The 27,388-nt window shown below is 38.8% G+C and overlaps 3 protein-coding genes across 3 annotated transcripts; 2 read left to right on the forward strand and 1 right to left on the reverse strand.

The window, feature by feature from the left end:
- Positions 1-151: 151 nt before the first annotated feature.
- On the reverse strand, positions 152-7,950 carry snapc3 (small nuclear RNA activating complex, polypeptide 3). The gene is made up of 9 exons (XM_006787083.3): positions 7,716-7,950; positions 6,398-6,481; positions 6,216-6,297; positions 5,933-6,037; positions 5,651-5,800; positions 5,408-5,490; positions 2,255-2,413; positions 696-803; positions 152-603 (listed from the first exon to the last, which is right to left on the reverse strand). Exons 1-9 carry the CDS (start codon positions 7,946-7,948, stop codon positions 456-458), a joined length of 1,152 nt encoding a protein of 383 aa, XP_006787146.2. The 5' UTR covers positions 7,949-7,950; the 3' UTR covers positions 152-455.
- A 2,578-nt stretch (positions 7,951-10,528) lies between these two features.
- On the forward strand, positions 10,529-15,814 carry LOC102791501 (tetratricopeptide repeat protein 39B-like). The gene is made up of 18 exons (XM_006787085.3): positions 10,529-10,558; positions 10,919-10,950; positions 11,138-11,254; positions 11,403-11,534; positions 11,625-11,701; positions 11,893-12,022; positions 12,116-12,221; positions 12,322-12,387; positions 12,742-12,850; positions 12,970-13,037; positions 13,127-13,186; positions 13,256-13,417; positions 13,515-13,606; positions 13,872-13,992; positions 14,070-14,181; positions 14,257-14,374; positions 14,954-15,070; positions 15,358-15,814. The coding sequence occupies exons 1-18, from the start codon at positions 10,529-10,531 to the stop codon at positions 15,470-15,472; spliced, it is 1,764 nt and encodes a 587-aa protein (XP_006787148.2). The 3' UTR covers positions 15,473-15,814.
- Positions 15,815-17,235: 1,421 nt separating this feature from the next.
- On the forward strand, positions 17,236-25,855 carry dnajb14 (DnaJ heat shock protein family (Hsp40) member B14). The gene is made up of 8 exons (XM_087841727.1): positions 17,236-17,418; positions 20,122-20,296; positions 22,747-22,892; positions 23,226-23,414; positions 23,673-23,758; positions 23,897-24,006; positions 24,630-24,802; positions 24,890-25,855. Exons 1-8 carry the CDS (start codon positions 17,286-17,288, stop codon positions 25,012-25,014), a joined length of 1,137 nt encoding a protein of 378 aa, XP_087697853.1. The 5' UTR covers positions 17,236-17,285; the 3' UTR covers positions 25,015-25,855.
- Positions 25,856-27,388: the final 1,533 nt, after the last annotated feature.

The raw sequence follows: 27,388 nt of genomic DNA on the forward strand, positions 1-27,388 counted from the left end.
CAAGACTTTTGCACAGTACAGTATAAAGGTGACAAATAAGACAGCCTTTTAAAATTGTCATCTCACTAAGGTCGAGTTTCTGTTCTGTGTCACCCTCATTGATTTGAAATACATCAAAATGAGTTAAACAAGCTGTATAAATGTCCACCAATCAAACATAATAACTCGGTTACTTTTAATGAATTCAATCAATCAAAATCAATCAAAAAGCTGTTTTGTGCATTTAAAAATCAATAACTTTACACAAAAAAAACCCCCACACACAAGTATGCTAAACATTAAACTGACCGTGCTGCTGTCAACTGAACTGTTTATCAGTAAATGTTACTGTTTAGCTCAAAGAGGAAACTCAAAACCTAAAAAAACAGTTTTGATGACGTTGCAAGTATCAGAACATTTCTTTCTGAAATATAAACCATGTAACTGTATTATACAGCAATAGGTCATGAGAACCATTAATTAAAGGCACCCCGGTCCACATAGGGATAGGCCAAGAATTCTCCCAGTTTATTGCCTTGAGCGTCGTAGTGCATCACACGAAAGCATTTGTCACAGAAGAGACATGGGTCACTCGGAGCAAACTGGTCGTTGGTGGTATACCATCTAGAAAGACCAAATACATGATCAGCCTTTAAAAAAATAAAAATAATAACACAAAGCTTCCGTTGTTTATGCAGCGCCTGATGTCTCCTCACCTTCCAATGAAAACATGGCAGACAGCACACTTCTGGGTGAGGACTCTGTGCTTGTGCGTTAGCAGTGGGTACAGATTCTTGTCTAGACAGTCGTTCTTGTGGGCCAGTCTGTAATGGGTAAAGAGCAGGGAAGAAGACGACATTCTCAGAGGCACTGAGCGGTAGGAACACAGATTTGTCTCACATTCATGATATCAGGAGCTGCTTTCATGTGCGGTCGGCCTGCTTACGCCAACGCTACATAAGCTCGAAGATAACTACGCATCTGTTAGTCTTGTGAGACATGTTAAATCCGTCTGACAATGCGTCTCATTGTCAGACGGGATTGCTGCAGCTGACAAATCCACCTCCTGTACTACAGTAGTAATCAGTTTATTACTTTATGGTTTATTGATGTAAAATCAAACCAGATAGGCATGAGTATTTCTTATTCATACCAAGCATCTTATTCATGAGGAGCTGAGATAAGCTAAAATGACCCCGTTTGGCTGCATGCTTATTTGGTTGTGTGATTATCTGGATGTACTTTACTGTGAACTCCACCAAAAAAGAGCTGGAAACTATTAATACATTACCGGACTAACAGAATATAAACATTTTGATGATTTTAGCTCGAACTTTTCAACTTTGACTTGGCCGTATTATCGACAGCTGAAATGTTCAGGTTTTAAGTTGCTCACTGGACACAAATAGAAAACTCGAGTTTATTGCAAGTGTGTTTCATGTTTGCACAACAGCAATAAAAAGAAATTAAAATGACTTTGTTGTAATGAAAAAGCATCCATTAAAGCAAGTAAAGAATAGTTCCTGGTTGAACCTGGAATCTTGGTGTGCACTAAGGCGTGTATTGTTAGGTGAACTGTTTATTCTAAATTGGCTAAAGGTGTCAACAGTTATCTGCCTCTCTGCGTCTGCCTGTGATTGCCATTCACACTTTCACTTTAATGCATGGGGTTCAACAAAAATCTTGCACTAAGTGTTTAGGAGCTGTAGCCTTTTTTTATATATAGGGTCTCCTGTTGGTTGAAATTTTTGCTGATAGCCAATAAATATTACTAATTCCTGTTATCCCTTGTTACAGAGCGAGACGTTAGAAAAGAACCAGGTAAATGTTAATAATCAAACTCTTTCACCTTGAGCTATTCAGCTGATATCTATCCATTTAATGTTCACAGGACACAGTCAGCTAAATCCTTCTTGATTTTATGTAGTGGTTCAGTAAGCTTCCTAAGCCTCCTTCCTGGTAGAGCCAACAGTACTGCTGGAAGCATGAAATTAAACCAGTTAATCAGTTATTTAAACTTCAGGGGGGCTAGTTTCATTATTACTGTACCAATTCATCTTAAAGACAGCTGTTATTCAACTGTTGCTGAACAGAGGTGCAGGTGTATAACGCAGTCTCTCTGTAATTTGTTTTAATTGACAGCAACACACAGAATATGACATAAATGTTATTTGAGGTTGTAATAGTTATAGCAATAGTAATATATAGTAATAGCAAGAGTTGGAGTGGGCTCTGTAAAGAAGTTGAAGTTGACTAGACAATGAGTAGCACTAACCTAACATCTGTGATGATGACCAGATGTTCGCAGTCGCCCTGGTGACAGTAGAGATACGGGAATCCCACTTTGACTTTCAGATCCTCCAAAAGTGTGTCCTCCATCTTGGCCTGGCTGTAGGATGGGAAGTTATGGGACTTAGCCCATTCAATTGTAGTCCTGCATCATAAAGCAAGAGGAGATAAGATGAGAAAAGATGTCTGTTATTCACCCAGAAGTTGGCAAATCCCCTTTTTATAATAGTTAAAGATTAAGTTAAACACAGCAAATGTTTAACAAACAGTATCTATGCAAAGAATAGTTTGTAGCTTAAAAAAAGAAAACGCAACAAAACAATTGTATTAGGGTAGAAACAAAGCTGAAATCAGAGTAAATATAATAAAGTAAAATATGTGAAATAGAAAATAATGATAATAATAAAAATAATTATAATAATAGAAATATTTTAAAAAGTGAGCTGAGTTGAAAATTAAAAGATAAAATAATATTTGGCGTATATTTTTTACATGAGTTTCATGGTTAATTCACAGAATGATACATAATTTTGCACAAGAGCGCTTATGTCAGTGATGGATTTATTAAAAGCACAGCAAATATCAGATGACGAGTCCTTTCAGTTCATTAAAAGACTCGCTACCTCACCACAACAGATGAGGTAAAATACCAGGGGAAAGACACTTCTTAATATAAATTATGCAAAACTTTGTGGATTTTTAATGGATTTCTAACAGAAAACAAAAAACATTTGGAAAATCTCAGTCCAATTCTACTCTAACTGTAAAACTGTGCTTTTTACAGGCCCCTAAATCTGCTGTCAGCAAGCCAACATTCAAATATCTTCAAGCATCCTTTATTCGATGTTAACTTGAACTACACTAAATATTCACAGAGCCATAGCAACAAACAAAACTGAAGGACCAAGCTTAAAAAGATTTCTAGAAAATGGAATTTAAAAATTATACCAGAAAAAATGTTCCCGATTGGATCTTGGCCACAAATCAAGAAGGACCTATTAAGTAGAACTTTCCTCTGTCAGATCTGAGATGATCAGCTGGGAAGTTGTTGTTGGGCAATGCGATAAAGTGCTTAGTGTGTGCTGAGGTGTAGATCACAACGCTTTGTGACCTTAAACTAAAGTAGATCTACAGTTAGCTTCTGCTCTTTAACAAGCTTCATGAGAATGCTACACAACAGACCAACATACACTTTAAAGGGCTGAGCATTTCTGGAGATTACGTCCTCATCGATTACTTCAACTGGATTTTTGTTTCTAGGAAACAGATAACTGCATCAATACGACTGTAGGTTGCAATCCAATGAATAAAGACACAAAAAATATCAAATCCGCTAAAGCTGTTGTCTTTATTTACTGTGACCGGTCTACGTTTTATAAATGTGAACAGTTTGCAACGGTCAGACTAAGTACACTCTTCAAGCTTCTATCTTTATCTGCTTTCATAAGCTGCAGATATCACAGTGATTATTTGAGCGTTTCAAGTTATTTAACAAATCATTAAATAGAACTCTTGAATAGACCCGGTATTCATAGAAATCCTGCCCAAAGCCAACATTTAGATATTTTATTCCATTTCATTTTACTAACCTTTCCACGGCTCTCAGCTCCAAGCCCAGGTCACTCCTTAGACACAGTTTGCAAACTGCTGAGCACTGTAGAGTTATTAAACCTTACTTAAACAGATCTAATAATTTTATTGTTTGGAATTCTTTCCAGACATGTAGGTCCATATGTTTTTGGGCAGTAACCTAATTTTTGATATTTTTGCCTCTGCACCAATGCACAATGCAGATGTGAACGAAGTGCAGACTTTCAGCTTTAACTCAAGGAGCTGAATAAATATATTCTATTAACTATTTAGAAATTACAGTAATTTTTATACAAAGTCTCCCATTTTCAAAGGCTCAAGAGTAATTTTGAATTTTGGACCTAAAACTGTACTTTAAGACTTTTTAACCATTTTTACAATTTACTCAAATAAAAACTGAGAACAAATTTAAGGTGGCACAGAAGACGTTAGCATTGATTCCCGCCGTGTGTGGCGGTTTTACTTCTGCCTGTGCAGGTTCTTTGGCTTCCTCCCGCAGTCCAAATAGAGGCATGTTAGGTTAAAATGGCTATTCTGGTTAAGTGTCAGTGGTCGTTTGTGTCTCTGTCTTAGTGACAGACTGTCAACCCTGTCCTCTCACCCTATGACAGCTGGGACAGGCTGCCAACCTCCCGCAACCTCGATTTGGACAAGAAAATGGATGACTGGACATACAGACGAATGAATAATTGGAAAAAACAATCCAATCTAACGATTGCTTGCATATATGCCTGCAAGTGTTTTGAAATGAAAGCCTTGTTAAGAAGTTAAGGGTTTTCAGCCACTGTGGAGTCAGGACTGTTAATATGAAATGACTGCGCTAAATTTGTTCAAGTTAAGCACCTTGAGGGGGCCATGTCAGGAAAGCTTGCATGTTAAACTACGATACATTTTTTCCTAGGTCAGCTTTATTACGTTTGCAATTCATTCACTCATGTCATTTTCAGAGGAGACACATGAGTGCAGTTGATAACCGTTTTGATTGGCAGCCCTGTGCAGGTGAAATAAAAAGATGTTCTACTCTCTAAATAAGAGCAGATTGCAATAAATAATAAACTGAATGATCTCTCTTTAAACTGCCTAGTAAGTGAGTTATTGCTTGCTTTGTTACAATCAACCCAAGACAAAAGTCAAAGCAACATGAACAAATGAAAATGTCAGTGCATCCACCCATTCACACACACATTCACACACTGGTGATGGCAAGCTACATCGTAGCCACAGCCACCCTGGGGCGCACTGGCAGAGGCGAGGCTGCCGGACACAGGTGCCACCGGGCCCTCTGACCACCACCAGTAGGCAACGGGTGAAGTGTCTCGCCCAAGGACACAACGACCGAGACTGTCCGAGCCGGGGCTCAAACCGGCAATCTTCCGATTACCAGGCGACCTCCCAACTCTTGAGCCACGATTGCCCGAATAAATAAAATAAGAGGCCCGTTTTTAATAGCAACCTTCTACAGATTTAGGCCTGCTGCCTTCAACTGTTGTAAAGGTCCTGGTTAAGAAATGCATAATCTTTAAAGCTTCCTAAAGCAGGAGGTACTTACGAGCTGATGTCCTGGCACTCGGGAAACCGCATGTCATTGTAGAAAACTCCTTCAAAGAAGAAGAAAGCTGACTTGTAATGATCCTGAAAAAGAGCACATAAAATATTTTTCTCTAGCTTACAACAGATGCATTTTTAAATACATACATACACGTATGAGAGTCCAGTCACACTAAATGTACAGAAACAGTTACATTTAGATAAGGAGCACAGCAATATTATCCTGTTCGGGTCCTGTATTTACCTTGCTGATGAATTCTGGAGCTACGTCAGGCGTGTTGCTGAACTCTCCACACACTTGCAAGTCACTGACACAGCAAACAGCATCCCTGAGCTCTGCCAAGCTGTGGGAACCCGTCATCAGGAGAGTCATGTGGGGTCTGATGTAGTTAAACTGCAGGAAATGCACCATTAAATATAGTATTCAACTACAACACACAACACTGTGGCTTTTTTTTTTTTTTTTTTTTTTTTTAAAACAGTTTTATGACAAAACAAACAAACAAACAAAAAATGTAACCCTTACTTTGTCAAACACAGCTGGGTAGTAGACATTGATGGTTAGAATGATCTCTCCTTCAGGAACCATGTCAGTCACCGTTTCTGGTTTCCTGCCAATGGTTAGGCGCTCCTGAAAAATAAGAGAGAGAACCAAGCCTCACGTTTAGATACAAGATGAAAGAGAAAACTAAAAATGTCTGGGAACCTGTCAAGAAGCCCCAGGGGATAATAATAAACACCTACTTTAGAGCGAACAGTAAATGCAAAGGTTAATTATGTAATCTCAGTCCCTAACTAAATTCACCCACCAGTTCATCTGCATAGAGGTCATGTCTGTTCTTTTTAATCTTTTTAAGAGAAGCTCTGTGGTCTTGCCTCTTCTTTCTTTGCCTGTATTAAAAAGAAAAGAAAAAGCAAATCACATTTAAAATTGCATTACGATACTGATCAATCGCATTTTTCATTTGTATGAACTGAAGTAAGATCATACACTAGTGTTCTTAATGTGGGATCTGGAGGTACAACTTCTGTGTCAGGCTGCTGATCTTCAGGGTGACATCGAAGCGAATCAACACTTCAAAAGAAAGAATAAAAACAAAGTCATTTGACTATCTTTGGTAACAAGAACAGATCATCTTCACGGAGTTATCAGGTGAGAGTCATGCGACATCGACAGGACTTTTTTTCTTTGACATTTTGTTTCATAACGGCCATCGTTTTACTTGCAGCTCAATTCTTGTTCTGGAGTTTGCACTAATTCAGGGGTCCCCAATCCCAGTCCACAAGGGCCTGTGTCCCTGCAGGTTTTAGATGTGTCCTTGATCCATCACAGCTGATTTAAATGGATAAATTACCTCCTTAACATGTCTTGAAGTTCTCCAGAGGCATGGTAATAAACTAATCATGTGATTCAGGTGTGCTGACCCAGGGTGAAATCTAAAACCTGCAGGGACACTGGCCCTCGTGGACTGGGATTGGGGACCCCTGCACTAATTGATGAGCCTACTGTGAAACTCCTGGACTGAAATCAACGTTTGAAATAATCATTTATTTTAAAAGCAACCTTCCAGTGACCACAAACTTGATGAGACACAAAAAATAAACATCCCCCACTGTCATTAATGAATGTCATTTTAGTCAGCAAAAAAAGGATAGCAGCTGATAAATCGGCCCATCTCTGTTTAGTTTACAGACTGTGGAAGGAGTTTATATTTTTACACTGTTAAAGCTGGCATTCATTTCTTTAAAGAAAAATTAATAACGTTTTGTTATCTGGATAAAAACCAAAAAATAAAACATCATTTAGTTTTTATGGAAAATATAATAAAGATTTTACAAACTATACAACTAATCAGGGAAACATTGATCTATTTATAATTACAACTGACTTAACCCCATAACCTAAAAAGCTTTAGTTTTAATTGACATTTTTACACGACTTACTTGAACGCAACATGTACGTCGTTTTATATTTCAGTGTCTTTACGCCAACCTCTGCAGTTGTTTTCCCTCTATGTTTGACCACGTGGTGGATTTTGTTGTATTTTACGGTACTTTATGTTTCTGCCGCACATTGGGACACTCTGTAACTCTTAATTCATAGTTATATAAGTAAATGTTACACACCTCTTCCACGTTTGGTGTGTTTACTATCACCTGTTTTGGGACAAACTAGATTCAGCTATCAGCTATTACACCTCATTATGTAATTTAACTAGTATTCTTAATATCAGTTTACCATTACAATTACTGCAACTGAACTTAATTACCATTAACATATTATTATGGTGCACATTGATCTCGACTACCTGCACACAGTCTTAAGATCAGCCATGGTTTCCGCACCGACTCCCATCTCTTCAGCAAAGTTAGCAAGAAATGCGTCCTCATCCGCCTCCTCATACGAGTAGTCGCTTGGTTTCAGTCTGTTCAGCCACTCCTTTTTAAAAGAGCCGATATGAAATGGTTTTGTATTAACATCGGGATATTCGTACTCCGGGACGTTCACGTTTGCATCTGTCGTCTGCTCGGACGCCGCCATGTTTCCCAGAACCCAAAAGTGCGCCGAGAATCTTGGGATATGTAGTTTTAGCGCTACAGTGCCGTTTAGACCTTGTAGGATTAGGCAAACGGGAAAATATTGGACAAAAGAAAACCAACAAACGGCTTTCAGTTTTTGTCTCATATACTGTATTTCCATGTGTTTGTGCATGTTTCAGCAAATTGCTGCACCTCTGTCCTACATCACAATATAAAGCCCCAAGGTGTAGCTCAAGACAAATAAAATTTGAATTTGATTTGAAGACTTCTGCACCCTTCTGTATCTACATCTATTGTACTTGCTTTTTTCCCCTCTGTTTTTTGTTTTTTTTTTACATGGTATTACAGTCCTGTTGTGGACAAGAATGTCAGTACAACAAAAAATTGAGGAAAGGCTAAAGCTAAATTTGTATTAAAACAGACTATTTATGTTAAATGACAATAGTGAATGAGGCTATTTAGGCCTCTTTTCTTTCTTTCTTACTAAATCATCCATGAACTGCTCTTCTAGTATGCTGTAATACCTCATTAGATTGATTCGCTGAAGCTTGAATGAATGTGTGTGAAGTAGTCTGGCTTAAGAGTCAAGGAAGGTGGTTGGTACGCAGACTCAGCAAACATTTTAAGTTCCCAAAGATAAGCAGTTTATTTACAGTTACCTCCATAACGTGAAACTTAAACCAAACCATCCCAAGCTAACTCACAATAACTAAAAACCAAAAATGACATGAACTGTGCAACAGAGCTCACCTTTCCTCCCTCATCTGAACCAACCTGAGACTGACTATATATAGAACTGTCAATGCACCTTCAGTTTGTCTAGCCCATGCAGGGGTGGGCAATTTCAGACCTCGATGGCTGGTGTCCTGCAGGTTTTAGATCTCACCACACCTGAATTGCATGATTAGTTTGTTACCAGGCCTCTGGAGAACTTCAGGACATGTTGAGGAGCTAATTTAGCCATTTAAATCAGCTGTGTTGGTTCGAGGACACATCTAAAACCTGCAGGGACACCGAGGCCTGGAGTTGCCCACTGTACCACTAGCTTAAGCTGCTGAATCTAAAACACAACACAAATAGCAGAGAATCACAAAAGGCTCACTGCTCTCCTGATTAACCCATTTAAACAGTGAAATGGGTGTGACACGTGACATCATCAGCACTTTAAAAGTCAGGACTGCTGGGCAGACCCTTTTCCCACACCTTTCCTATAATGTAAGACTTTCTGGTAACGCAGAACAAAGAAAGAATGGTAAGTATGAACAAATGGGTTAAATTTGCTACATAATAAAATATAAAGCAACATATTATTGAATATTTGTTTTAATCTGCTGACTGTTTGATTCTGACTGCAACGTAATGCTGGGGGGGGGGAACAAACACAGTATAGTAAGTAAAGCAATGTTACTTTGGCCATAGCAAATGTACATGTAGAGAATAATGTGCTTTGGTATAAAATGTTGACACTTATTAGAAAAGTGGTGAGTAGAAAAGTCTCCTGACAGCTCACTCACTTTGTCACAGTGGGGTGTAGCGCAGCATGAGAAATTAGGAGAAAAAAAAGGAAGTGATTTAGTCATGCAGGGACGTCACATGCATGCAGATAATCAGAAACTGTAACCTGTTCCAAGTAAAACACCCTGCGTACTGCCACAGCGCATTTACGCCACATCAGCTGCATGGGGAACAGCTGGAGGGATGTACCCCTCGATGACATAATAGTCTTTTGTATGGGAAAAAGTTTTCCTCGGGTTCTCCATTCCCATGCACTTGGTACAGTTTTGAGATAAGTTGTACTTGATTATCTCCTTTTCATCTTTTCTTTCGGTTACCTTTTTCGCTCAGATTCATTTATCTATTGTTGCATCTTCAAAAAATAAAAATGAAATAACTGACACTTACAATGGAGTATCGTTGCACTGGTTTACTGAACCTTTCTTTCAGGGCATGTACAGAACATCAGCATCCATTTTCTACTGCCTCCTACAGGACATACACTTCTTCCACTTCCTTACAACATTAATGTAACATAGAACCACTACTGCCTCTCCTGGCATTACCATTGTAACAACACACTCATTCTGTTTCTTTCAGATGAATAACAGGAACTTAGGATGTGGGTATCTATGAATAATAACTATTATGCATACTCATATATTTATATAACTACTAATTTCTTGCGATACCACATCTATTATTGCTCATCTGTTGTTATATAACAAAGTCAAACTGGGGCTGATTGTCAGGGCAAAAGTTGACATTAATTCGCTGAATGTCCAGGAAAATGTAGCGGTACATTTAATGTAAAATGTCTAATGTCACGCCTTTCAGTGTAGGAAGAGGCGTGCATTTAAGGAGAAAAATTAAAGATCTCGGCATTGCAATGCTTTGAGGCAAATTTGTGGGCTGATCCTAAAAATCCAGGCCACACCCAACTTCTTACCTTATAAATGGCAAACTACCGTTAGTCTGCCGTTAGTCACTGTCAAGACTTGTTGACTTGTTGCTACAGGGAAAAATATCAGACCTTTTATTTTTCAGTGACTTGGTTTAACTGCTTTTTATTTAACTCAAGCATCAAATGGAGGGTGAAGACAATTCACTACAACAGGTAGGTTCCCTCAGTTTCTCTAAAGTAATGTAATGAAAGAGGCGAGTTTTTAAAGGTGAGTGAATTTTAATGGTTGTTTCTGGCTTAAGTGCTTTTATTATAACTTTTATTTTGCATGTTACTTTGAAATATTAAAGTTACATGAATTCAAAATAATAACACCCAGTAAACCCAGTACCAAAAAGCCTTGGAGAAAACTGCATAGTTTCATTTGTTTAGGATGCTGTGGCAAAGGGCTTTACTGTGCAGTTTAATCAACACACTGAACATCAGCTCAGTGTGAACTGAACTGAAATGAATAAAAAAGCTAACTTACACATTTTGGCAGCTTTGATTTTAAGTGTCTCTGCTTGTTTTCAGGTGGGTTTGAAGCAGCCCAATGAGGATGCAATGTAAGTGACATCATGCGATGAATATGCTTATTGTAAGAGTTCTAATGCATTTATCCTTCATATTTCAGAGTTATGCAACAAAATTCTTTAGACTGGGTCCATCATTTGATTTGAATATCAATATGATATGATTTTGAATATTCATTTTTGAGTCTTTGAAAAAAAATGTATTCTTATTATTATTCAGATTGCCTGAAGAACTGCCTAAAATGGGTTTGGAGACAGCATTGAAAGAATGCTTCACTGCCCTCAATCTCTTCCTGAACAACAGGTTTGCCGATGCACTGGCTCTTTTAAAACCCTGGTAAGTCACTGTTGCTCTAACAACCTGACTATGTCCCCTTTAATTTGTTCATGTATTGGAGCTTTATGACGGTATTTGGATACAGGTTGTATTTTTACTGGGGATTTGCAAAAAAATCCCCAAATTTTGCTGCCTTCCTATCCTCTAGGAAGAGTGAAAGTATGTATCATGCGGTGGGCTACAGTAGCATTCTGGTGATGCAGGCCGCCATGACTTTTGATGCAAAGGACATTGATGCTGCCATGACATCACTGAGAGAAGCCTTGCAGGTCTGCCAGAGGTATCCCAATAATTAGAATGACCATTTGATAAGGTGTAAAGTTTTAGGATCTCTTTGGGTTGTTAAAAATCAGTTTCTTAACTTCTTTAGATTTCGGAAGAAAACGGGACTAATGGAAAGCTTGGCTAACCTTTGGTACAGACAACCAGCTGACAATTTGACAGAAGGCGAGTGAATTACTCTATCTGCTGACTTTACAGCTTTGGGAATTAATGAATTTGATCAACATGGTGAAACATGACATTTTAATGGCTGTGTCACCTTATCTGCCATTTATTAAACACCCAAACAAAACAAGACATTTGTAATTTTTTTTTTTTTTCCACACATAACATGATGTTGCATTTTTCATTATCAGAAGAGATGCATGCAGAGCTGTGCTATGCTGAAGTCCTGCTGCAGAAAGCTGCCCTCACGTTCTTGGATGAAAGCATAATAGGCTTCATCAAAGGAGGGATGAAAATTCGACACAGTTATCAGCTTTACAAGTAAGAGGTTTGGAGGCGGTGTTTATAATAGAAATGGCCACCAAAAACATATTTTATTATTTGAATTAATGTAAATATGTTTTTCCAAACCAGGGATTGCCTGGCCATGGAAAAAGTCACAAAGGATGAGGAAAAACAGAGAAGCACACACATTCATTTTAGGGGTGGGGTCAGCATGGGAATTGGATCATTCAATCTGGTGAAAAAATAAAAGATTTGTTCCAAAATATTACAAATAGTTTTATTTAATATATTTAGTAACAATGTTATATTATTTTTGGTTTATATTTTGTTACCAGATGCTGTCTTTGCTTCCGTCCAGAGTCCTTAGACTGATGGAGTTTTTGGGCTTCTCTGGAGACAGGGTAGGTGAGACCACATACATACCAACAGAACTCAATAGGTGTGGACAGCAAGTGGAAGTGGGTCTGGAGAAGTAGAGTTATGCCATAGAGAAAAGAGGAATGAAAGATGGTAGAGACAGAATACATGTGTGAATGAGAGGGAGGCAGGCGGAAAGGTGAAGCTGTAGTGAAGGTAGACGAGTTTAATGGATGTAGTGAAGGAGGACATGCAGAGGGTTGGTGTGACAGAAGAAGCTGGGGATGGGGTGAGACGGAGGCCAGTGATCTGTGTTGACGAGTCTAAATGGGAGCGCCCCAAAGAAGTTGTCCTGTCCTTAATATTTTGTCAGTTAAAAGAACTGAACTGTCTCACAGGAAGTGGGTTTGTCAGAGTTGAGAGAGGGAGCAACTACCAACAACCTGCGCTCCATCCTCAGCACCCTCACTCTGCTGATGTTTCAGCTCTACATCACAGTGATACTTGGTGAGCACGCTGTAGGCTGGGGCTGTGCTTCTCCTAAATTCAAAAATCGTGTCTAATCTTGAATAATACCAAAGTTATCATTCATTTGACTTTAATTAATGTGAAACTGATTCTTTAAGGGACTGCTGATGTAAACCTAAGTGAATGTGAGGCTCTGCTGAAACCCTACTGTGAAAAGTTTCCTAATGTAAGTTGTGGGTGTACCTTACTTCTCGTGCAGATATTAATATTTTAATGCCTTTTTAGTGTAAAAACTCTGACATTTTTCCTTTATAGGGGGCTTTAATGCATTTCTTCAGAGCAAGGATTGCTGTGCTCAAAGGAAACTTCACATTTGTAAGTACTTATGAGGTCTAATGTATGTATTTATAGAACTTTCTCTCATGTAGTTATTGCTCTGTGTAGGCCCAAGAGAAGTTCTTGGCATGTATTGCATCGCAGGAAGAGTGGCGTCAGATTCACCACCTGTGCTACTGGGAGCTGATGTGGGTCTACTCCTTTGAACAAAACTGGTTTGAGGCCTATCGATACGCCAACCTGCTCAGCAAGGAGAACAAGTGGTCCCAGGTATCTAATGTGACAAAATCTCTTTAACCCTGTAATCACATTACTGATTCTTTTCTCTATTGAAACCTTTCTGTTGCTTTCTTTTCCCCACTTCTAGGCCATCTATGTATTTCAGAAAGCTGCCATCTTGAGCATGATGCCAGAGGAAGAAGTGAACAAGCTCAATGAAAATGTGGTGGAATTATTCAGGTGTGCTATATACACTATATATACACTAAAGCTCCTTCATGCATCTAGGATGCAGCAGTCTGTCACTGAAGGAGCTCTGCAGCTCAGCATGGGGTGGGAGACTCTGTCTATCAGAGAAGTTATTTTGGCCAGAGTCCTTCTGTCTCCCACCACCTGCACTAGGTCCAGAGTGCATCCCAGAACAGAGCTGGCCTTTCTGATGTATACTAACAGTACGATTTAGTTTGTATCAATAAATAAAGTCACTGTGAAATGTGGCTTGAAGGCAGGTGGAGGGCCTCAGGCTGAAATTTGCTGGGAAGTCGATTCCAACGGAGAAGTTTGCAGCGAAGAAGGCCCAGAGATACTCCTCCTCCACCCCCGTGAAACTTGTCGTTCCTGCTTTGGTGAGGACACGTTCTCTCAGTGAACTGATGTGTCTTTTATTTTTGCATTTGTAAGCAACAATCATCTGTTACCGCAGGAAATGATGTATGTGTGGAATGGCTTCACAATAGTAGGCAAAAGACCCGAGCTGACTGAAGGAATCCTGTCAACTTTAGAGAAAGCAGAAGAGCAGCTCAGAAATGATCCAAGTGAGGAACAATTTCTAATCAGTGGGTGTTTTTTAATACTGACACAAGGCTTACAGTTTACTGTGTGATGTGCAGACCCATCAGAGTACCACACGGGCGATGAGTGCCTTGTCCAGCTGCTGAAGGGTCTGTGCTTAAGAAGTCTGGGACGGCTGGTCCAGGCTGAGATCTGCTTCAATCATGTCATCTCCAGGTGAGCTTGTCTTGATGTCACTGCAATACACCAGAAGCATTCAAGTGGGAGTCTAAGTCCTCAGCAGAAACTTTTACTTCAACAATCCCTTCAATAGACTACTTTTCCAAGAGCTGATCTGTTTAATGTCCCACTTAGGGTCTTCTGCAACCAATCAGCACTGGGGACGAATCAGAGAGGAGAGAGCAGATTAATAAGGATGACAGAAAATCAATGGCAGAATGGTAGATGTGCTGACGGGTCAATGCATAAATAACAGGCATATTATTTACATTTTTTTTAACTCCTCATTGACCCTTTAACAACATTTAAATGTTTCCAGTCTGACTCTTAAAAAGGACGAACACAACTGGCATTACATGTGTTGCGCAATATATTTTAATTACATGTTTTAATAATTGATGATAAAGCAGATTTCTCTGCTTGATTACTGATTATTGATGCATAAATATCTTATCTGGACAATTTTACCTCCCTGTGGTGTTAAAAATAAATCTTGTTGCTGCTGTTGCTTTTTATAATGCTTCTTAACAGACAGACTGAAATGACTTTTGGGGTTTTTTTGTTTTGTTTTTTCAGTGATGGTGGCATCAATCATGATAGCTATCTGGTGCCCTTTACCATGTATGAGCTTGGCCTATTGCACAAGCAGAAAGGTGAAATCAACAAGGCCATTGCTGTAATGGAAAATGTCATGTAAGTCTTTTCAAACTGTCTCTTAATTTGAATATAAATAAACTTTGAAGTTGCCTTAAAAACAATGGACAGCATTTCAAAAGGATGTTTTTAAGTTTGACGTGTTATCTAAAGCACTTTGAGTGGCCAGTTAGACTGGAAGTCTGCTATATTAACTCACCAGTTGCTTAAATTTCGGTCAACCAAACAAACCCACACATGCAACACAATGGCTACCTGTTTGTTCTAGTAACATCTAGAACCTGCTGCCATGTTACATATTACTGACTCTTTTTATTTTTTTGCAGGACGAACTACAAGGACTACAACATGGAGTCAAGGCTGCATTTCCGCATCCATGCAGCACTCAACACCATGGGCTCCTTTGCAGCTAAACTTCCACCATCACGCACGGCAGCTTAAGAGATCCCATTACATGAAACTTGACAGAAAAAGGGCTTTAAACCTGACATTGTTTACGGTGTTTCATCATTGTCTGTTGCCTTCAACTCTGAAGGTCCTTGGTCTTCTGCTCCAGGGAAGTTCTAGACTGGCCATCTTGCCGTAGACTGTATGCTACCAATTAAATGCCTCAAACTGCAGGCAAAGTACACAAGCAACCAAGACTTGAAAATTAACGGTTATCTAACCTGTGTCTAAATTTCCTGTCCCCTTGGGTGTTTTTTCCAAAGCATGCTGTGGTTTACTTTGCAAATAAATTAAGGGTTCACTCCCTGCCTGTGCTTCACTTCACCTGGTCGTAATGCTAAATCTGCAAATTATTTATTTTTTTGTTGTTTGTCATTATATTTATGAAACTATAACCTATTTAGTCTGTAATTAAATGAGAAACAAGCAAGCAAAGGCTCCTAGTCTGCCCTTATGATTGCAGCTTACCTGGTATTTTAAACAACATGCTTGTATCACAGATTGCAGCTTAGCCATGCTCTAAGGTCCTTCTGTACATAGCTGAGTGCTAGATGAAACAAAGTACTGGGATTGGCATTTTCAGAATAAATATTACTAATATTGTTCACAATCCTGTCTGCTGCTTGTGTTTGTGTGACTGTTTCTTCTCTTCTTAAAAAGAGAATTTAATCTCAGTAAGATCGAGTCAAGTGAAGATTTCTGTGAAAAATAGCACTGGTGTTTGTGCATTTGATTACTGAAGGTGAAATAGCCTTTGATCAAATACACGATTCCCACATGCATCACCTATACAAAAGTACAGGTGAGGTTGATGAAGTAAGGCAAGGCTGAGATTGTTTGGACAGATATGCTGGGCAAAGGGTGTTGATGATAGAGGTGCCAGGCTGGAGGAAAAGAGTAAGACCACAGAGAATATTCTTAGATCTAGTGAAGGACAGCCAGGGGGTGGGCGTGACCGAAGAGGATGTTGGGGAAAATGATTTGCTGTGGCGACCCCTAAAGGGACAAGAGGGAAAGGGAAAGAGATGCATATAGATACATATATATTAACGTGACCCGAGCATGCTTCTTTTAAAATGTATGTGTTTACATGTGTAATGATTAAAATAATAATAATAAAAAATGAGGACTGAAAGTTTAAAGTCTTCTCACATTTACCGGGAAAAACGTTAGCACCCCCTCTGCTTTTTCGGCACTAATTTAAATGTCATTAACACAGCTGGTTACAGCTTTCACATTCACCAGATTTAAATCCCTTTAGATTTAGATGGTGACTGTGGGAGCCATTTGATTAAGGTGAATTCAATGTCATATTCAAAAATGCAGTTTGAGACTATTTGAACTCACATGGCTTGTTATCCTGCTGGAAGCAGCCAACAGAAGACGCGTATACTGTGGTCATAAAGGGATGAACATGATCAGCTGTGTGCTGGCAGGCTGCGGCTTTTACATTATACTCAGGTGGTACTAAGCTGCCTAAAGCATAACAAAAAATATAGCTAATACCTTCACACCACCAGCCGCAGCCTGAAAACTTGATACAGGGCAGCATAGATACTTGTTTTCATGTTGTCAAATTGTTTGTTGTCAAAAAGTTTTGATGTTGTTTTAATTAACCTTAATGTGGTTAATTGTGTACATATAATATTGATATCCAAAAATATTCATGTTATGCTAATAAAAACTACTCTGTGATATTCTGTGAGGTTTACGCCTCAGTAACCCTCTGACTGACGCTGCTGTCAGTGCCGTTGACCACGTGGTATGAGGTGCTCAGCTGACTGCCGGGGGAGGAAGAGGAAAGAAGATGGAAGGGAACAGAGACGAAGCAGAAAAATGTATAAATATAGCAACAAAAGCTCTCGAAGCCGGTGATAAGGAGAAAGCGTTAAAGTTTCTCAACAAAGCAGAGAAGCTGTATCCAACTATCAAAGCCAAAGGTAAGGCTGTTTGTGGCTGAGTTGTACGTTTAGCTAACCAAGCGAAGGAGCAACCTGCTCCTCATCCGCTGATATTGTGTAAGTGTTAGCATGTAGCTAACATCTGGTTACATCGGTTCGTCGCAGGCCATCTGTTGAATAGTATGTAACAGTGTCAAACGTTTGTCAGATTACTTAACGTTTATCAAAACTGCGCTATGTTTTATACACAGCAACATTAGAAACACACGTTTAAATTAGCCAAGATGTGGCCTGACAGCTAACCTAGCTTGCGCTTTCCTTTGGGCTTATCAGTAAAAAAAATGGAGTTTACAGTTGTATGGTCACATTAAGTTAATAACTAACTATTATCCCGTTGTGTTTTTTAAATAACGCATTCTAACTGATGAAAGGTCTTAGCTAAATAACGAAACGTCAATTCACTAACAAGCCATTCATTCAATTTGACCCAGGCTAGTTATCGCTACTAGTGACGTTTTATCTCAGTAGTAAGCTGGTTTTCGTTTGTTTGTTAAGCTGTTATTTCACTTTCACTTCATTTCGGCACACATTTTTAAAGTATCTGGGGATTTAGGAGCAAGAGCGAAGCTGAAAATGTAGGACGATGTGTCCATGCTGTCCAGGCCACACAGCCACCCGGTCAATCCTTTAATTGAGTGATTGACCAGGGAAAGGCTTGAAGTGAAGGCTAATCTAGGACACACGACCGTCTGTGGGATGACAGTAAACCAGTAATAAGGATGAGATTGAGACCGCTTTGGATTATAGTTTAGAAAAAGTCTTAATTATATAGCATTGTGAGTGATTACATAACAACATAAAAGAACTTGCTCATTGATAATTAGTAACTCCTCCGCTTTTAAACTGTAACTCGTTGGTTGAAATGTGTCTAGCTGTCTGCATATTTATGTTCCTACACTGTCAGCATTAGCACTGTGTGTGTGTGTGTGTGTGTGTGTGTGTGTGTGTGTGTGTGTGTGTGTGTGTGTTAACCACTGCAGTTTTCAAGATGCCCACAAGAAGCTTGGATAACTTGCTGCCTTTTATTTGTTAGCTATGTAGTCTAACATTAAAAAGGCCCCACTCATGGCACAATTCCACAAGGAGACATCCAGCATAAAAATAAAGGCTAAAAATATAAGGGAGCAGCTGAAAGTTTCTTTATCTTTGGATGTTTAAAACAATCTCTGAAAACAGATGACATCAGCTTTTAGGAATAAAAAAAAATCTAATTTTGTGACTTTATTGACAAAGCAACACGTTAGAGAAATAAATATAAGTTACAATAAATTACACCTTTAAAACGGTAATGAAAGTAATTGGTTGGTGCACAAGATGTGCACTAAAATGCGAAGATCATCACAAAGATGTGTGGCTAACGCTTAATACACATTATAAAATTGCATAATGAAGAAAAATATGAATTAGAAGTTCTAAACTGTGCAGCTAAAGAATAAAAGCCATACTGTTTAGGAAAATGTGGATTTTGTGTTTGAGAGTGAGTCGACAGTTTAGAACTCAAGTCCCTGGCTGTTATCTTGCTCACGCACTGATGTAATTACTGATAAAGATTAAAAATTGCTGGCTGAAGTAATCCTGAGTATGCGAGGAATTTCTATTAAAAAGGCAGACTTATTATTATTATTATTATTTGTGGGTTATTTGTGCTGGTGAAATGTTTTTGCATTCACAATGAAGGCCTGACGGAGCTGCATGGAGAGGGTTTACAGTCTCATGAGCACCGCAAATGTAGTTTGTAGATGGGTTTAACCTTAATGTGGTAAAGCAATGTGTCAGGTCCCCTGATATTGCTACTGCAGCTTTGCTTGTGGCTGTTTAGCATGAACTAATCTCATGTGGGTTATGGCTACAACTCTGTCTGTAGTGCATATATTCACATTAGAGAGAATATTGCTTTTAAAAATGCATATAAATGCAGTATTATTAATATTCAGCCACGACCACTGTAGGCAGATTAAATTTTGGCAGCTGTAAAATTATATTTGTGAATTTCCAGAGCTGCATAATATAAGCACATTACTAAAGTACAAATTGGCTCAACAAAAGATTACACTAAAGAATCCACTGTTTTCATCATATTTGGTAGAGGAGAGGGCTGTGGGAATTTGGCGAATATGGGGAATGTTGCACCATTTAGAGGACAGTTGCACTTACATTTCCTGAGTGATGTTAATGAATAATGCATTGATAAACAATTGAAAACTTTTATGCTGCTGCCGGGGCAGAGATAATTGATGTGCTATATTGCTGCGTTACTTTGTTTGCACGTCTTTGCACTTCACTCACCAGGTCTGGCGGTCGTTGTGTCCTTGGGCAAGACACTTCACCTGTTGCCTACTGGTGGTGGTCAGAGGGCCCGGTAGCGCCAGTGTCCGGCAGCCTCGCCTCTGTCAGTGCGCCCCAGGGTGGCTGTGGCTACAATGTAGCTTGCCATTTCCAGTGTGTGAATAGGTGGATGACTGGTTGTGTAAAGTGCTTTGGGGTCCTTAGGGACTAGTAAAGTGCTATACAAATACAGGCCATTTGCCATTTAATAGCGCTGAGAATCAGCATTAAAAGTCTTTAATTCATATTTTATCTCTGCATTATTTCAGCTATAGGAAGTCTGTTAAAAGTGTGGAAATGTAATACGCCAGACAGCATTACTGTCTTTTAACGTGTCTTTGTTCCCTCTTCTTGCAGCTTTGTTGGATGTTTTAATGAAGAATGGGAGCTCAGCAGGTAATGGCACATATCGCAGGAGAGCAGCGGAAAACTCAGAAACCAATGGTACTCAGTCAGAACGAGAGAACCCAGGATCTGGAGTAGGTGACCCGCCTAAAAGCTTCACCAAAGAGCAGGTTGAAGGCGTGCAAAGGTGAGACTCACTGTGCTTCGTTTTCCACTAAAATCTGTCCCACTTCAGTCAGCTATTTTTGTGCTCTTCAGCTTTGCTGCAGTTGGCTTTGTGACAGCACCAGTGTTTCTTGATTAAACGGAGGAGGACAGATAGGACGCTCTAGTCTCAGCAGTGTTGTGCACACATGGCTATTGCTATGGGAACTTCTACATCTTGATAGGTTTCCCATTGGAATAGGCAGGTATTTAGCAGTGTGGACTAGATACTGGGTAACTTTACATGTGGGAATTTTAGAACATTAGAACTAAACAAAGAGAAAGGCAAGCATAGCACATTTACCCATATCCTCAAAATATGTTTATGGCAACTTGAGTTTATTTCCAGGATAAACATGCTGCTTGTATTCCAGTTAAACTTAGCCACTCTTTCCCTTGTGTTTTTCTGTTAAATCCATTGGGAGACTTCTGTGAGTTAAATATTGCATCATAGTTTCTAGGAAAAAGAAACGAGGGTTGTACACTTAGTGTATATTAAAGGTGTCTTATTTGTGTAGTTCATCCGTAGTTCCACTCCACTGTTTTGTGAGCTTGGTAATTCAATTCAATAAAACTGTATTGATCCTGAAGGTTGACCCCTGAATTATAACATGGTGTGAGAATTTCATCATATACTTGATTAAAATCCAGTTAATTTATTTACTTTTACTCTTTTCTTTTTGTTCTTACGTAGTGCTTTTCTACTCTAAGCAGTCATCCAAGCATGAATTGCTTGGATGACTGGATGAAATTCTCACTCATTCATATTCTGATGAATGCATTGGAGACTTGCCCAGTATTTGGCAAGCAGACTGGAGCAGACCAGGATCGAACCACCAACCTTCTCATAGTTGACCTGCTCTACCACTGAGCCACAGCCACCATCAATATTCTAAAGTAGCAAAGTGCAACAGTATATTTATACATTTTAAATAAAGGAACTTTCCAAATAATTGTGCATAAAATTGAATTTAGTTGTCAAGCACTATTTTTGTGTTATTATGTAAATTGTGAATAAAATCATTTATATGTTCTCATTTTGCCTGTTAGCACATCTGCAAAAACAAGAGCAAGACCGATATATCATTTGCCTGATATTATCAGCTTATATTAGATATTTGCTATTGTATTGGCATTTAAAAACAGCAAATACATAAAAATAAAAATGAGCAGGCCTTTTGGTCATATTCTGATTGATCACATTGCATAGTTTGTCACCCAGAGGACACTCTGCAACTTCCCTGCTGGCAACACATGTTTGTTTTCACAAACAGAACAGCCAGCTAATGTTTTAGTCTGAGGTGTTGGGCAGACTGTAAATGAATAAGGAACACATAAAAAATGTTAGGGAAATCAGTTCATGTTTCTTGCGTTTGGAAAAAAAAAAACCTGTATTGTCTGATATATCACAATTTTCACTTTTTAAATGGCTAAATATCAGCACTGGTATTGGTCAAACATTCTACATCGGTTGGGCCCATTTTTCTCCTTGACTGTCTTTTATAAGTTTTAGTTCACTTAACATTTGTTTGTGTAGTTTATTCACCTGAATTTGAAAAGTTAATTGAATCAAGTCCTGATCCAAATAATTAGAAAGAAAATGTTTTTCTTCCACTTTACAAAATTGTGTTTTGCCACAATTGAACAGTCCTGGTAATACCACCCCACTCCTTCCAGTTTAGGCATTCTGGAAATTTTAATTTCTGCGTAACAATAATTCAGTTGCTCATACAATTTTAGATGAATTTTATCATCACACCTGCAGTTAAAAAGTCACACAAAACATTTAGCCACAAACCTACATTTGAATGACTTGGTTTACCTGATGTGTGGCAGCAAGGCTGCTGACATACATAACAGACTCAGAAAATAAGAGATGAACTCAAAGTTGTGCATTTCTCTGCCTGTGTGCGAAGCACAGTGCTGCAACATGTTAAAGAGCACCACCTCTGCTCCTGCCACAGATGGAGATAAATGCGATTTCTGAATATGAAACACAAAAATGCATCTTTTCAAAACTGAGAACAGTTTAGCTTGTCAATAAGGTCGTCTTTGATTATGTAGCCAGGTTTTGGTACCCACAATTACACATGCAAAGTATAAAAGATGGATTCCTCATCTTGCACTGACTGCTTATGAAAAGCTTTGAGTGCTGAGATATTTACAGTGTAAATGATGAATTCTCACCAGGCCCTTATCAATGATGTGTGTAGAATCTACAAAGGATGGAAACATAACTGCTGTGGCATCAAAAGGTTATTCGTGCTCTCAGGTGTTCAGTTGTGGTTAAATATCACACATCTGATCGATTGGGGCCAGGACCATTAATATTTTAGTGACAAAATGTTCTTGCTTCATCCAGAAGGTGACAGGAAAAGAGTGTGAATCTGAAAGCTTTTTATTCCATTCACACATTCTGTTTCTGTCTTTCAGAATAAAGCGGTGTAAAGACTACTACGAAGTGCTTGGTGTCAACAAAGAAGCCGGTGATGATGAGCTTAAAAAAGCCTACAGGAAACTAGCGCTCAAATTTCATCCAGACAAAAACCATGCACCTGGAGCAACAGAGGCCTTTAAAAGTAACTTTGTTATATTTTGCTTTGAATTGTGACTTTGAATGTGTGATGGGGACTGTTTGTTGTGTAGAGCTGACCGCTGGTTCACAGGAATGACTTGCTTGCTTTGAGTTTTGTAGCCTCCCTGCTCTTGCCCACTGGACACAAGTGGCAGAGGATAGCTGGATTTCCTGCAGATTTCCTAAAAGGACTACAAAACCATAGTTCAACTAGTGCGCATAAGCAGGGAGATTAAAATGTTGAGGTGATATTTAAAAATGATGTAAATTCAGTGTCAAAGTGGGTAGCCTAAGAGATTTTCTAACTCCATTCTACTAACTCTGCTCTCTTTTGTAGAGATTGGCAATGCATATGCAGTACTCAGCAACGCAGACAAACGACGGCAGTATGACTTGACAGGAGGAGAGGAGCCGAGCAGCCCAAGTCACTCACATGGCGCAGGCTTCGACTTCCACAGGGGCTTCGAGGCTGACATCACTCCTGAGGACCTCTTTAACATGTTCTTTGGAGGCGGCTTCCCATCCTGTAAGTGTGCGCATCAGCACATAAGGACACAAATACAGAAAGAATTACTTGTTCTAAAAAAAATGTTGTAGTTCTTTTAAATAATTTTTTTTTTAAATTGGTATGGATTTCTGTTAATGGAGACATAAGAAATGTAATTTTGTAAAAATTGCATAAAATGTTCAAAATATTAAAAATCAGACTGGTTGTTTGGGTACCTGGTGACAAAGGTCATACCCTTGTGTCTGACCTCAGCTGTGATATTTTAATATTCTGCAGCCAATGCCCACACTTTCACCAACGGCAGGACAAGTTACAGCCATCAAACGGATTACAGGCAAGAGAGGACAGAAGAACGAGGAGATGTACGTAGACTGCTCACAATTTCTGTCTTAAATTTTTAGAATTATTTTTTTAACACTTTTCTATTATCACAATTTTTGTTGATACTTGATGGCTTTATAAGCTCTGTACTAATTTTAACATACTCTTTTTGCCTCTAGGGTGGTTTTTCAATGTTTATTCAGCTGATGCCCATCGTGGTCCTGATTTTGGTGTCATTGCTGAGCCAGATGATGGTGTCTCCTCCACCCTACAGTCTCTATTCTAGACCGTACGTGTACACACTCTGTCATTACTGACACCTTTATACATGATAAGGTGTAATTTCATGCATTACTTGACACATTTAGCACAAAAAGTAGTCTTGTAAGACATGTTCTGTGCTCATCTGAGCTTTTTGAAGGCTTTCTTGAAAATTTAGTTCAACTGTGCAATTTGCACAGCTGGCTCCTTATTGGGAGCCGTGGGGTTGTTGGTTTTTTTTCCTTCTCTCACCCTCTCTTTCGCACTTTTTTCCGCTTCACTCCGCAAGCGAGCCTTGTGCTTTGCACTGGGAAGAGGGGGGAGGGGAGGGTCGGTAGAGACACTCGCAGTAGCGCAGGAAAAGAGCAGGAGGGAAAGAGAGCCAGGGAAAACAACGTCACATTAGAAAGGTATAGTAATCATGCACAACTATTTTCAGTTGCGGATGATAAAGGATTCAGAAAGTTTATTCATGCAGGCCCATATGACAGAGAATGTGCATCTTCTTTTTGTTTTCATATTTTTTCATATTTACATTTAATTGTGTTGTGGTCTTCTTAGAGTTTTGAAACAAAATGTGTCACCATATGTGGAAATTGCTGCTGCTGTTAAGAATTTTTTACCTAAGCTTGTGCCTCCCATCTCCTCCAGGTCAACAGGTCAGACCATAAAGAGGCAAACAGAAAACCTGCATGTTGACTACTACGTCACCAGAGATTTCAAGTCAGAGTTTAAGGGCTCAGCACTGCAGCAAATTGAGAAAAATGTAGAGGAGGACTATGTATCAAATGTCAGAAATAATTGTTGGAAGGAGAGACAGACGAGTAAGTAACCACAGTTATAAATTCATACTCAGAATAGTTTGTGCTCTTGAAAAAATGTGACACAGTTTCTTCCCCCGTCTCATCCAGAAACAGACCTGCTTTACGCCGCTAAGGTATACCGGGATGAGCGAATGCGCAAGAAGGCAGAACTCATGACCATGGATAACTGCAGGGAGTTGGACAGACTAAATAACCTCTTCAGAGGTGGATGAAATGGATGCTTTTAGGTCTTGTAAATCTGTATGAATAGATATGTATGTTCATTTTTTTTATGAAGATTCTTCAAACTTTAGGGCACTTGAAGATATAATTTAGCTCTATTGTTGTGCTTTTCTCCCCCTCCTACTCTCATCCTCCTCCTAACCTTTCTTTTTCCTCATTCCACATTCCACTTTGGCCCTTGGAATCGCCTTATGTTGTAATTGACCAATCTACACACAATATAGAACGTCTCAGATGTTTTTCTTTAAAAAAAAAAAAAAAAAAAAACAAAGAAAAAAACAACTCTTATTTAAGTGTGTTTTCCTTACAATGGGAAAGAAAAGGACACTTGATTGTAAAAGGCATGTGCGCTTTGAGTAGTGACAACCTGAGAGGCATTCTGCACAAGCAAATTAATGTTGTTAGACCAACAAGCTGCTTCTGGCATCATCTGCTTGTCATAAACATCAAATGGGGAAACAATAAGTTCACCTGGAAGTGTTGTCCCCACACACAAATCCGTTTCTTCAAGAATCACATTTAAGAAAAAAAAGAGGGAGAGCGAATGCTTGTCTTGGCTCCTTACTCACCTCCACCTGTGGATGAAGATCCCTGGATCATGAAGAGTCATCACTGACTTTGCTACTAGAGAACATTTTATATCGTCCAGTCTAATATGTGACTTTGGTTGGAACTAAAGATGAACGGACAGTGAAACTGTTACTCATAACTGGTTGTACATTTTCATTTTTGAATGTTTAAAGTTTATGCAGTTATTTAAGTAACTATAGAAGGAAAAGGATTTTTCTTCAATGCTCGCCTGATCATTTAAATAAAATCAAATTATTAACATATCCTGAAGGAAACTGTCTTTGTATTATGAGTAAAAGTAAGTTGGTTTAAATTACACAAAAACCTCCTCTCATATATCAAGTGGTGTGTACTTTTAATGGATCTATTTTTTTCCTCACATAATTTAATGGTTAATGTTAATTTTGTACATATGTATTTCACAACTGACAGTAAGCTTAACCAGTCAGGCGTTTGACCGGTACCTCAGATTTGCACTGGGCCTAGTTCTGTGAAAGATGTAGACTAGCTACAATCTGGTTGCTCCCAATATTTTCACACAGTCTGCAACAGGTAATCGAGTAGGCTGTGGTAGTTGGCACTAAGGGAGTGCAAAGAAAATATAGTAATAATATATGCTTTTGTTTACACTAAATTCTTGACCCTACCATCCAAATGCTGCTGCTGCAGAAATTTGGATTCATCAGACCAGGCAATGTTTTTGTCATTTTGGTGACTCTGTGAAAATTATTGGCACAGTTTCCTGTGCTTATGTGACAGGAATGGCACCTGCTGTGGTCTTCTGCTGCTGTAGGCTATTTGCATGAACGTTTGAGGTGTTGTGCAGACCATGCTGAGCTCTTGTATACTTTGCACATATAATTATGTAAAATATTTTTTTAATTAATTATATTAAGCCCATGAGTGCATTTTATTTTACGTTATTTCAGAAGTATGTGTAATAGCAGAGTTTCTACCAGTAGTTGGTACTACAGTCTGCTGTGACGTAAGGCGAAGGTACGTTACGAAACATAGTTAAAAAATATTATTTTAACATTTCTATAACATTTAAATTACATAAATTCGAACGTTGGTCCTGGACCGAACTAGAGATAGCGATAGAGACTAGAGATGGCGATACAGACTAGTGATGTGTCGGTCGCCGAATCTTTGAAGTGAACAACGCGAGCTGGCTCCTTATTTGGAGCCGTGGGTTTTTTTTTTTCTTTCTCTCACCCTTTCTTTCGCACTTTTTTCCGCTTCACTCCGCAAGCGAGCCTTGTGCGGTAGAGACACTCGCAGTAGCGCAGGAGAGAAAGAGACCCAGGGACAACAACTTCACATTAGAAAGGTATAGTAATCATCCATAACTATTTTCAGTTGCGGATGATAAAGGATTGAGAAAGTTTATTCATGCAGGCCCATATGACAGAGAATGTGCATCTTCTTTTTGTTTTCATATTTTTTCATATTTATATTTAATTGTGTTGTTTTATGTTGTTTCACTTTAAATTTGTTTAAAAGGAAAAAGCTGAAAATTTTAATAGTTAAAATTTGAAATTTAAATAGTTATTTTTTGTATTATATGATTTATTTACTACATTTTATGTGGAGTGAATAAATAAAAGTATATTTACGGTGGCCCCTAGCAACGAAGCACGTAAAAACTCCGAATCACGTACAAAACACAACAGAAGTGCTCCAGGATGCTAGGGGCAGTGTTGAGCTTTTGTTACCTAGTGGCCACACACGCCAGGAAGTACCAACGACCGGATTTGGTGTGTGGTAGTAACAGGTAAATAAACTTTTTTTTAA

The sequence above is a fragment of the Neolamprologus brichardi genome, chromosome 6, assembly GCF_056152115.1.
Source record: "Neolamprologus brichardi isolate AB-2024 chromosome 6, ASM5615211v1, whole genome shotgun sequence".
NCBI lineage: Eukaryota > Metazoa > Chordata > Actinopteri > Cichliformes > Cichlidae > Neolamprologus > Neolamprologus brichardi.

What these genes read in the sequence shown, in the direction of transcription:
- snapc3 (XM_006787083.3), bottom strand. Translation starts at nt 7,948, where the DNA reads ATGGCGGCGTCCGAGCAGACGACAGATGCAAACGTGAACGTCCCGGAG. An exon ending in GATCTTAAGACTGTGTGCAG is followed by an intron (nt 6,482 to 7,715) that starts GTAGTCGAGATC and finishes TTTCTTTTGAAG; the next exon opens with TGTTGATTCGCTTCGATGTC. An exon ending in ACCCAGCTGTGTTTGACAAA is followed by an intron (nt 5,801 to 5,932) that starts GTAAGGGTTACA and finishes CATTTCCTGCAG; the next exon opens with TTTAACTACATCAGACCCCA.
- LOC102791501 (XM_006787085.3), top strand. Translation starts at nt 10,529, where the DNA reads ATGGAGGGTGAAGACAATTCACTACAACAG. An exon ending in CTACATCACAGTGATACTTG is followed by an intron (nt 12,851 to 12,969) that starts GTGAGCACGCTG and finishes TGATTCTTTAAG; the next exon opens with GGACTGCTGATGTAAACCTA. An exon ending in ACTGTGAAAAGTTTCCTAAT is followed by an intron (nt 13,038 to 13,126) that starts GTAAGTTGTGGG and finishes TTTCCTTTATAG; the next exon opens with GGGGCTTTAATGCATTTCTT.
- dnajb14 (XM_087841727.1), top strand. Translation starts at nt 17,286, where the DNA reads ATGGAAGGGAACAGAGACGAAGCAGAAAAATGTATAAATATAGCAACA. An exon ending in TACAGTCTCTATTCTAGACC is followed by an intron (nt 24,007 to 24,629) that starts GTACGTGTACAC and finishes CATCTCCTCCAG; the next exon opens with GTCAACAGGTCAGACCATAA. An exon ending in TTGGAAGGAGAGACAGACGA is followed by an intron (nt 24,803 to 24,889) that starts GTAAGTAACCAC and finishes CGTCTCATCCAG; the next exon opens with AAACAGACCTGCTTTACGCC.